The 10,935-nt window shown below is 33.8% G+C and overlaps 2 protein-coding genes across 2 annotated transcripts; one reads left to right on the forward strand and one right to left on the reverse strand.

The window, feature by feature from the left end:
• Window positions 1-931: 931 nt before the first annotated feature.
• Window positions 932-2,842, reverse strand: LOC120357408. Its single transcript, XM_039447597.1, has 4 exons — window positions 2,692-2,842; window positions 2,356-2,524; window positions 2,070-2,232; window positions 932-1,110 (listed from the first exon to the last, which is right to left on the reverse strand). Exons 2-4 carry the CDS (start codon window positions 2,383-2,385, stop codon window positions 932-934), a joined length of 372 nt encoding a protein of 123 aa, XP_039303531.1. The 5' UTR covers window positions 2,386-2,524; window positions 2,692-2,842.
• Window positions 2,843-5,189: 2,347 nt separating this feature from the next.
• Window positions 5,190-6,697, forward strand: LOC120357409. Its single transcript, XM_039447598.1, has 2 exons — window positions 5,190-5,681; window positions 5,964-6,697. Exons 1-2 carry the CDS (start codon window positions 5,402-5,404, stop codon window positions 6,695-6,697), a joined length of 1,014 nt encoding a protein of 337 aa, XP_039303532.1. The 5' UTR covers window positions 5,190-5,401.
• Window positions 6,698-10,935: the final 4,238 nt, after the last annotated feature.

Consider the following 10,935-nt stretch of genomic DNA (forward strand, 5'->3'; position numbering starts at 1 on the left):
GGAAGGGTAAATGTTATTCTTGATGAGGAAGCCTGTTAGCTCATACAATATCTAAATTGTATCCGAACACATTTTCTTAATTGTTTTGCCTCATAGTAGATTGAGCATAACGCACATTTTGTGACAGCATATACTACGCTACAGTAGTTCAAAATCGGTTGTACTTTTCGCTCCCGCTTCTATCGCTTTACAGTAGATCAAAAGTAGCTAGTATTTTATCTATGCTTCCTTTAACCTACAGTAGATCATAAGTAATTAATATTTTAGTTCCACTTCTATCACACTACAGTAGATCGAAAGTAATCTGTATTTCATGCCCGCTTCTATCGCACTACAGTAGATCGAAAGTAATCTGTATTTTATGCCCGCTTCTACCGCACTACTGTAGATTGAAAGTAATTTGTATTTTATGCCCGCTTATATTGCACTACAATTCATTGAATGTACCTCACATTTCTGTCTGTCTATGCACTATATACTATATTAACAGTCCTCTATAAATTTCCGTAAAATTTTATATTTAGATATTATTAATTTATATTCATTAAATTAATATAAATTGTATATAATATTGATAATTTGATAATGACCTAAATAATCACTTATTTGTAAAAAAAATTATTTAAAATGCAAAAGCAGTCTCTCGGAAAAAATAAAATAAATAGGTAATTAAACTGTATCTTATTTATGTACACTTTTAATTATATTTTCAACGGAAATTGTCTACGAAAAGTTAAAATAAATGTCATAGATCTTTAGCTTGATTGATCCTTAATTTGCTATAGTATCAATAGTTAAAAAATTTTTGGAATATGTTAAAATAATGAAATCAAGTAACTATGTATTAATGTTTTATTATATAAGATAATATATATTGTTTTATTACAAAAAATTATATTATATGATTTACGTGTAATCAGGTCATGCTAGCTTACTTAGCAGCAAGCAGATTTTCAGCGCGTGACTTCTCCAAAGCATTGACATTTCCGTGCTCCTTTCTGTGCTCAGACATATAATGTCGCTGCTGTACATTTTTTATAATCTTTGACATCTCTAATTCGTAGTCTTTAACTGAAATATTTTTGAAATTTTCAATTTTCCGGAGAGCACCTACAATAAAAATATGTATAAAATAAATTTAGAACTAAGCTTAGAAATAAAGAGTAAATATCATCAACAGCAAAATAATAATTAAATTTTCGACTGCACAGAAGCACAGAGAGTGAACTAGTCTACTCGTATTAGTTCAACTTGTTTGCATCATCACGTTAATGAACATACAGCAAGACTTTAAGACAGTGACCATTCAGAACAATGACGTCTCCAAATTTTCAAACTGACCTTTCTGTTCCACTTTTTAATTCTACCACAAAACCTTTTGCTTCTGTCAAACATTGAGAAAAGTTCATAGTAGTAGGTCTGCTCAAAAAATGGAGAAACTACTCCTCATCACTGTCACTGTCGTAAAGATTAAGAAGAGCAGAACCGATTCAAACTAATATTTTTATTTGTTCCTCATTTGTTGTTAAAAAGTTGCAAAAAAAATTTGTTACTGTTTTTTTTTTTTTAATTGATATTACGCTAAAGGAATATTAAGGTAGCATAACAATATACATATAAAAATAAAATTACACATAATAATAATGTAAGAATTTGTTGCTAATTTGTTGCTCACAAAATATCCGAGTTTTGAATTTGTTGCTTGCAAAATAAGTGTAAAAAAGTTTGTTGTAATACGATTCAAACAAATCACATGTGCATTTGTTTCTGCCAAAGGATACAAATTATGGCTAGTTGCCTTGCGGAAAACTGACTTTAATACAAGCAGAACAAAATAGACAATTTGAATAATTATTAATTACTTTTTTTTTTGAAGAGATAATGTATTTATTGTAGTACATAGATATATTCTTTCATTTAAAAAATAACCTTTTTTCAATTTAAATGAACGTACATATTGCGACCCGGGTATGTTACTATCTAGTGCTCGGCAAGTGATAACATTAGATCAACTTTTAAATCAAAGAGTCAAGTCAATCCAAGATAATTGAAATAATTTTCATAATTACCATAATATTTTAGACTCAAAGCTGTTTCCCGGAATCGAATTTTTTTATCTCCCTCTTTCCACGTGAAAGATGACTTTATTAATTTGTCTGTCACGCTTGCTTTTAAAAAACCATCCAAGGCATTTGATATGTTGAACCCTCCAAGGAGAACAAAATATTTTTCCTGAGAAAAGGTTTAAGACCTACTTTAGTTTCCGAGTTTTATATACAAGTACACTAAAGAATGATTATAATATAAATGTGTGTGTACACACACTTGGTATGAAGTTATTTTATTTTAACTTACCAAAATAGTCAATGCTTTCTCATCATTCATAAGGCTATGAAATTGTTCGACTGTTTGCAGAGGAAGATTCAATTTTTGAACTTCTTTTATGACAGCTGTGCTAGTACTTTTTGCATTTCTAAATTGATTTATAACTTCTAATATTTTTTCCTGTCCCTTTTTTAACTCTCTAGAAAAATTTAGAAAGGTTTTATCCACATACATATACATACATGTAAATATACATACACGTACACACATATATTTGCTAATTAAAATATTAGCTATGAATAAGTTAACAATCGAACATTAATGTACTTTTAAAGTTTCATATTTAAATAAATAAATAATATTTACTTTATTTCAAATAATATTGATTTTAAAGTTGATATTGGTATATTAACATTTTCTTCTTCCTCGATTTCTGAATCCTTGTTTAAGACATTTTCATAATTTTTGGGAGAACTTGTTGCTGAAAATTATCAAAAATATATTTTAAAAGAAATAATACCTGTAGATTTATCTAAACTTTTTACATAAAATGTTAATATGTAATTTTTTAAAGTACAAAAACTATAACTTTAAATATATATAATTATTATTATGAACAATTTGGAAACTTAAGTTTGTCAATCATATTCTTATTCCTTCGTGTAAAGAAATTGTAAACACATTAATTGAATTTTGAAGATTTTATTCAACTAATAAATTCAATGTTAATGGTGCTTCGAACAAATATAACTGATAAAAAAAAAACTTGTGAAAAATAACATTAATATTTGACGTAAAGTGATTTTTATGTTTTGCATGTAAAATGCGTATATATTTATTATGAAATTTTATTTTATAAATATAAATAAATTAAATATCATTATTTGATAGAAATAAAATTTATTAAATTGGTGAAAATTCTTTCTTAGAAGACAGTTACGAATGAAAAATGTGAAGAGCAACTATGTAAAATGGGATTACAGTCTTTTTAATGTGTATTCCATACAAATTTTTTATTCCTTGCTTTCTAAAATTTAGATAACGTTTTTTATAATAGTATAATATCTCTGGAAAACTATATCTGCTTGTGCACTTAAACTCGAGCTACAGAATTACAAAAGGAATTAGAGATTATTTTATTATATTAATTAGGATTATAAAATTTTAGAATATGACATAGCAATCTGGGAAAGATTTTCTATGAATTTAATGCTGTAGTATTAACACAAGAAAATTCAGAGATCAATAACTCTTACGAGAAAATACAAATCGAATGTAAACACTAAAATTTGGGTGTTTCATGAAGGTTTACATTCAATTAGGTGGTTATTTCGGACCGTCAACGTATGATTGAGTGTATTTTTTCATAAGGAAATATTAATCGTATACTAATACCTTGCATTTTATATTTTTTTCTTTTTGGACTAAGGATCTCTTCATTATTATTGTTTCTGAAGTTTCGAGTAAAATTAGAGATGTCTTGTAGTTCCCGATTTTCATCAGACTCTAGCCTTGCCATAAAATCCTTGGCAACCGGAGTTTTTTTTAGTACGGTTTGAGGACTTGGAGGATCCATGGGATAAGACTTTGTTACCTATGTGGGGATGAATTAAATAATATATTTTAATATATCAAATACGTTAAAACGTTTAATAATAAAAGTAATATTTTTTGAAAACTAATTTTTGTTAAGCGTAAGGATATAAGTTTATTTTAACAAACAGTAATGGATGCATTTTTATTAATTTTTTGTGATAAAAAATACATGTATACTTTCTGTATAGTTAGGTTAGGTTAGGTTCTACATATGAAAGTATATACACTTGTTTGCAAAGTTAATCTTGATACCTTGAACAATATTGAATTATGTATCTACATACTTATGTATGCTTGATCTTTGAGGCTCTCGTCTCTGAGTGAGTACTACGTTGCAAAAGATCATTCACCCAACAACGACTACATACCGTATCCGTTAATCCTGTTGTCTCCTCGTTTCAAACAATTTCCAATGTCAAGAGTGAAAACTTGAGATGATGATTTGGAAGTATTCTGCTGATTCCGGACACTAGCTATCTTTCTCAACAAGAAGTCACACGCTTTGAATCGCAACACCTTTCGAATTTTCGAGGCGCAAAAACCATGGTCTTAGGCGCCATAAATGGGGTCACGTGATAGTCGTGTGCGCTCGAAGCGAATGATGTACACTCGGAGTGCGCACAAACATATGATGTAGCAGTTCTCGCTTGTGTGCGTGATAGTGCTTTGAGCTCAAAATGGCATCACTGCGTAATCACAACTCTGCAATGCAGCTCAATCAATATTCAATATAACAATATCTCAAAGAAGTAACATAATAACAAAATAATAAAAAATAAATATGAAAAATATTATGCATATACATATGTACATATTTGACAAAAAGACAATAACCAAATAAAACCATATAGAACAAATTATCTATATCTATCTATCTATCTATTTATCTATCTATATATATATATATATATATATATATAGATATATATAGATATAGATAATTTGTTCTTCGAGAAATATTTAGAGGAATGTTAAAGTAAATTGAGTAATTAAAACACTAGCAGACGCGTGTACCCGCGCAACACTTGTAATAGTAAAGTGTCATTCACGTTTTCAAATAATAGAGTTGAGTAATTTTGAATGAATATATATTATTCGTAAACATATGCGTACATACTTTATTAAATATTATTTAATGCAACCATTCATCATTATATATCGCTGCAATAACAGAAATATCATTTTCGTAATATCTTTCACAATTTTTCCAATAAGGCATTTTATACGCTTTACATTTAATATCGCTCGGTAAAATATCAAATTATGCAACGTCTCGTCCGGATGGATAATTGTAGTAGCGTCCCGCTGCGTTATCTTCAACAGATTTTTAAAGAACAAACTTTTTGTTCTGAGGTGCGGCTCCTGTGCACCTCCGTGCGCTCTTGCGCCTCTTCGCCTCTTCTTTTGTTTTCTGTTGCGTGTCTTTGACAGGCAGAAGTTAAGAATTGCTTGCAGTTTTGGATCGTCGGAACCTGCAAGGATGGGAAAATCGAGTCGCAAGGAGAAAAAGAGGAGGAGAAATTCCTCTCGCGATCGTCTCACAGTCCTGGAGAATAAAGTAGAACGCGTGCTTGACCTATTGTCTCAAAGAGAGGTTAAATCGCCCGGCCGCCCTCGATCTTCGACATCGATTCTAACCACTGAGATCCAGGATAATCTAGGGTCATGCAGCGACTCGGAATCTATAAGATCCGTCTCGGCCGGTGCCTCCCAGGCTTCCTCGGAAGGCCAAGTATTACCGGCGGACCAGATGAATTCAGGTGTGTACAAAACGCTAGATCTGTATTTGGAAAATACAGACGGCAGGTCGACACATCCACTTTCTCCCGATCTGTATTCGTGAAGTACAGGCAATGGGAAGATAGAACAAAAGTTCTGCTCACCCTATTTCTCCCGATCTGTATTCGAGAAGTACAGGCAATGGGAAGATAGAACAAAGTTCTGCTCATCCTCTTTCTCCCGATCTGTTTTCGAGAAATACAGACAATCGGAAGATAGAACAAGTTCTACTCACCAAGTAGAATTTTCCTTCTCTCTTTCAGGAGTAAGTAACTTATCTGTCAGATCCTCATCCCCTACACCACACAAACGAGTTAGGTTAGAGGAAGGACCGTCCACTAACGTGGAAGAGGAAGCAGCAGAGCCTCTAACTAAAGAGTTATTTGGATCCGACCTCGTTCAAGAGGAGTTAGCGCCGTGGAATGAGCTAGTGACTCATCGTTGGCGCGACCTGGCGCGCAAGGGCCTCCCGGCAGAGCAGCGCGATCCTTTACTAAAGAAATATGCCCCTGGCGAAGCAGTGGCTTTTCTTAAAGCCCCCATGCTAAATCAAGAGTGCAAGGTGGCTCTTAAGAATAACTCGATAGTGAAAAGAGACAATTACAACAACATGAATCAAAATCAGGTGGGCGCGGCCTTATGTGCATTGGGCGAAGCGATCTCTGACTTCCTCAGACCAGATACGCAAAGATCCTTGTGTCCTGAGGCCCGGTTAGCGGTGGCTAAAGTCAACGAGGGAGCCCAAATCTTGGCAGATTTACATTACAGGTTATCCCTCGCTAGGAGAGCTCAGATTGCACCCACTCTGAATCTAACAGCCAAGGCTACAATTGACACCATTCCGGTGGACGATTTCCTGTTTGGTGCCTCCTTTGGAGAGGAAATTAAAAAGGTTGCCTCCATGGAAAAGTCTTCGAGAGACATTATTAAGGCGCCGCTAACAGTCTCAAAACGAGTGCAACAACCGCTAAAACAGCCAGCCTCAACAACCAGGTAGCCTCAGCGAGACCGGGAAACTCCCGGGCCCCTGTCAGGAGCTCGAGATCGGCTTGGAGGAGAACAGGGGTAACAAGCGATCGCCGCCGATCAACATACCGCTCCAGGTCCCATTCGAGGAGGCGTTAAACTGTGTGGAGGTAAATAGAGCGGGCGGGTTGTCAGCCTACCTTCCCCGGTGGAAGGAAATCACCTCAGACCAGTTAATTTTACAAGCCGTCGCAGGGTACAGACTCCCATTTGCACAACAGCCACTTCCCTCAGAGAGAAAACCTTCTGTTCATCTCTCTAAACTAGAAAAACAGATCTGCTCTCAAGAAGTTGCTAGTCTTCTTGATAAGGGGGCGATCGAGATGGTAGAGCCGTGCGAAGGTGATTACTTATCGCCATTCTTTGTCATTAGAAAATCCTCGGGAGGATGGAGATTTATTCTCAATCTAAAAAATTTCAACCGATACGTTATAGCTCCGCACTTTAAGTTAGAAAATTGGAAAACAGTTATTCGCCTTTTATCCCAGGGCGATTTCCTTGCCTCTATTGATCTAGAGGACGCCTATTTCCTCGTTCCTATTCACCAAGAAGATAGGAGATTTTTACGTTTCCAGTTCCAGGGACAACGCTATCAATTTAGAGTTCTACCCTTTGGCCTAGCCTCAGCGCCTTATATATTTACCAAAATATTAAAACCGGTGCTACATATTCTTAGAGAGAAAGGGTTTCTCTCCGTGGTTTATCTAGATGATTTCCTGCTCATCGCACCTTCTTACCACCAGTGTATCCAGAACGTCTCTACAACAATGGATCTCTTAACATCATTAGGCTTTATAATTAATAAGAAGAAGAGTGTTCTCACACCAGCGAAAATCTGCAGATTTCTAGGCCTTAATTTCGATACGGATCTATTCGCAATAGCAATTCCCTCGGACAAAAGAGCTAGTCTTCTTCGAAAGACCCTAGATATGCTAAGCAGAACTCGCTGTAGTATTCGAGATTTGGCCAGCTTTATAGGTTCCCTGGTAGCAGTCTGTCCAGCTGTCCAATACGGCATTCTACATACTAAATCTTTAGAGAGAGAGAAGTTCTTAACTTTGACAGCGTCAGAGGGTAATTTTGAGGCCCAGATGTCCCTTCCGACCTTTCTTAAGAAGGATCTATCATGGTGGAAGGATATCTTCGCGGATACATCGCAGCGAAATTATATTAGGTCGGGTATTTCGACCATCTCGTCCGGATGGATTTTCCCTCCCACCCACAACCTCAGATCAGATTTGTGTGCTTTAAACTAATGAAGAGGCGCAAGAGCGCACGGAGGTGCACAGGAGCCGCACCTCAGAACAAAAAGTTTGTTCTTTAAAAATCTGTTGAAGATAACGCAGCGGGACGCTACTACAATTATCCATCCGGACGAGACAGCATAATTGAAATCGAACTTCACAAGTTCGTTTGATTACTCAAATATATTTGTCGTAGTTCGCTACATTTATAAATATCAACGTGTGTTGAATTGAAATCTTGATTAATTTCATAAAGATTCTCCACTTTATAAAACATTTTCCCAACAAGACGATAGGTGCTATCGCTGTATTTTAAAATATTGACAATGATAATAATTCTGCCATCGTGTAATATACAACAGTTATTCTTATCATCTAAACTGTAAGTAAAATTGTTAATTCTTATTTGATTAAATTGGAGTAATAAATTATTTTCTATTACAACAGGTCGACAATTGTTTTCGGAAATCTTTTTTGCACCATAAGCAGTAATTATTTTGCTTGAGTTTAATTGAACATGAAAGGTCTTATTGGTAATTTCTTTTTCTTCGTAACATTTATAAATTTGCTCCAGTTCCTTCGTGCGACTTCTTATTATCTTGCGAAAAAATGTCATGTTGTTTTCAAAAGGAAAACAAGAAAAATGATCTAAAGATCCAAATTTTCGAACATCTTCTGTGAGATGAATTAAACAATGAATGTTATATGACAAAAAATTTCTTCCGTATATATTTACGCTGTCAGAAGCAAACGATTCTAACAATTTTTGTGCTTTGTTAATCTCAACGTCGTTCAGTTTTGGCTTAATTAAGAGGCGAATAGCGCAGTGTAGTTTTAAAAAATGTAATATTCTGTTGTCTTTTCCGAATAAATCTAAGAGTACTGGGATTGAAGTATACAATACGAACTGCCGAAATTCAGTAGCCTTGAATCGATGACAATCATATAAACTTCTCGGAAGACGTGCGAACTCTTTTGGACAACTATATGCAGCTATTGTTAGTAAACGCTCGGAAATATGTCTTTGTGTTTCCATATTCAGTGCTCTTGGTTTAAATTTTCCATCAATCCATGCAGCCACTAAAATTTTTTTAACAACGCCAAGGCACACTAAATGCATGTAGTCGATGGGGACTTGACTTACTAATCTCATTGGTAAATCGTGAAATGCCGAAATGCCATTATGATGCCGATCGTCATTATTCCGAATATGAGAATCATTAATTTGAAAAGTAATGAATTCTTCGTCGGTTCTGGGAGCGTAGCCTATTCCTATATAAACGTGGGTCCGGTCGTTTTTATGACGTTCCCTAGGAATTTTACATTTATGGCAACTGTAGTAGCCACCATGACCCTTAATATTGAGGCAATGATGTTTTGCTGGGGTGTCAGCGATAAATGCGTTGATTTGTAATTTAATATTTTTTCCATTATACATGAAGCCTGTATTTATTAATTTAATAATTTCGTTTTTAAATGCAGCAAAAAAATCTTTAAAATTAGCAGGCTGTTTTGTTCCTTGATAAAGACCTGCTATCATCGGGCGTTTATCAGATATATTTATAATTCGAAATTGAATCGGCCATACATCACATTGAACATTGTTATAAATGTTAGCGCCATCAGTAGAAAAATCTACAAGTAATACATGAGGCATTTCTGTATCAATATTTTTTAATTTTGTTATAATATTTGTTTCAATACCGATATGAAGGTATCGGCCAGGCTCAATAACTTTTATATTTTCACATTTTCTAGGAGTCTTTAATAAACATCGAGCATCTTTTGGTATTTGCTGGAAACACTCATGTTGTCTAAGAACAGATAATATTCTATTTATCTGAACGTGAGTCATATTAGTTTCAACGCACACGTTAGTAAAGTTCGTAATAAAGTCAGTATTCGGGTACGCATCTGTAGAATTGTTACCACTTTTAAAATTGTCGTCATTGCTATATTGCTTGTCATCACTATTGTCTTCATATTCATCCAAATTGCTATCCAAAGTATCACTACTGTAGAAAATATCATCATCATCTGTTGGATCAAAAGAAACATCGATCGATACCAGTATCAGTAAACGGAGAAAATTTTATATTAAAAATTATTATGTACGGCAGTAGCCACGAAGAAATTATAAAAGTTTTTATTGTTTTTCACACGTGAAACTTAGTAAAAATTAGATTGAACAATATAGGCTCATGAGAATTAAAATCAATTTATGTAAAACAAGGGCTAAGAGCCAAACGCAAATTATTAGTGCAACAAAATAATATAATCTGACTTAGTTTAATTTAGATGTTTCGGTCTATACATGAGACCATTTTCAGTAAATGTAAAATACATATCCAACGAGGAATATACTCAATTAAAGATTTCAGTATGTATATTTAAATATAATGTTAATTATAATTTTTTAAACAATTTTTAAACTGATGTCATTTTTTCAATGTAGCGACAATAATTACAATTCAATTCTTTTTCGATAATGTTGAAGAATAATTGTATTGCCATATAATTTGTTTTTATTATTGACGTATGTATAAACGATGATTGTTAACATTTTGTAATTTATTAGACTTGAAAAGTTTTATATTTAAATTGCGCAAATCATTACACCGTCTTTGTCTCATTTGAAAAAGTTACGAAACTATGTACACAATATATATATTTATTTACCAGCGTGGCCTCGGTGGATGTGTATTTTACATTTACTGAAGATGGTCTCATGTAGACCGAAATTTAAATTAAATTAATTTTTAAATATATGATGTCAGATTATTTTGCATCAATAAGTTGCGTTTGGCTCTTACCCCTTGTTTTATATAAATTGATAGTACACATTTTTGGTCCGCGGCTTCATGGTCTGTGGCTACTGCCGTACATAGTAATTTTTTTAACATAAACTTATCTCTAGGTAGCAATACCTGCTTCATCTTGAAAACTATTGTCACTTGCACTTTCA

This window comes from Solenopsis invicta, chromosome 3, assembly GCF_016802725.1.
Source record: "Solenopsis invicta isolate M01_SB chromosome 3, UNIL_Sinv_3.0, whole genome shotgun sequence".
Taxonomy (NCBI): Eukaryota; Metazoa; Arthropoda; class Insecta; order Hymenoptera; family Formicidae; genus Solenopsis; species Solenopsis invicta.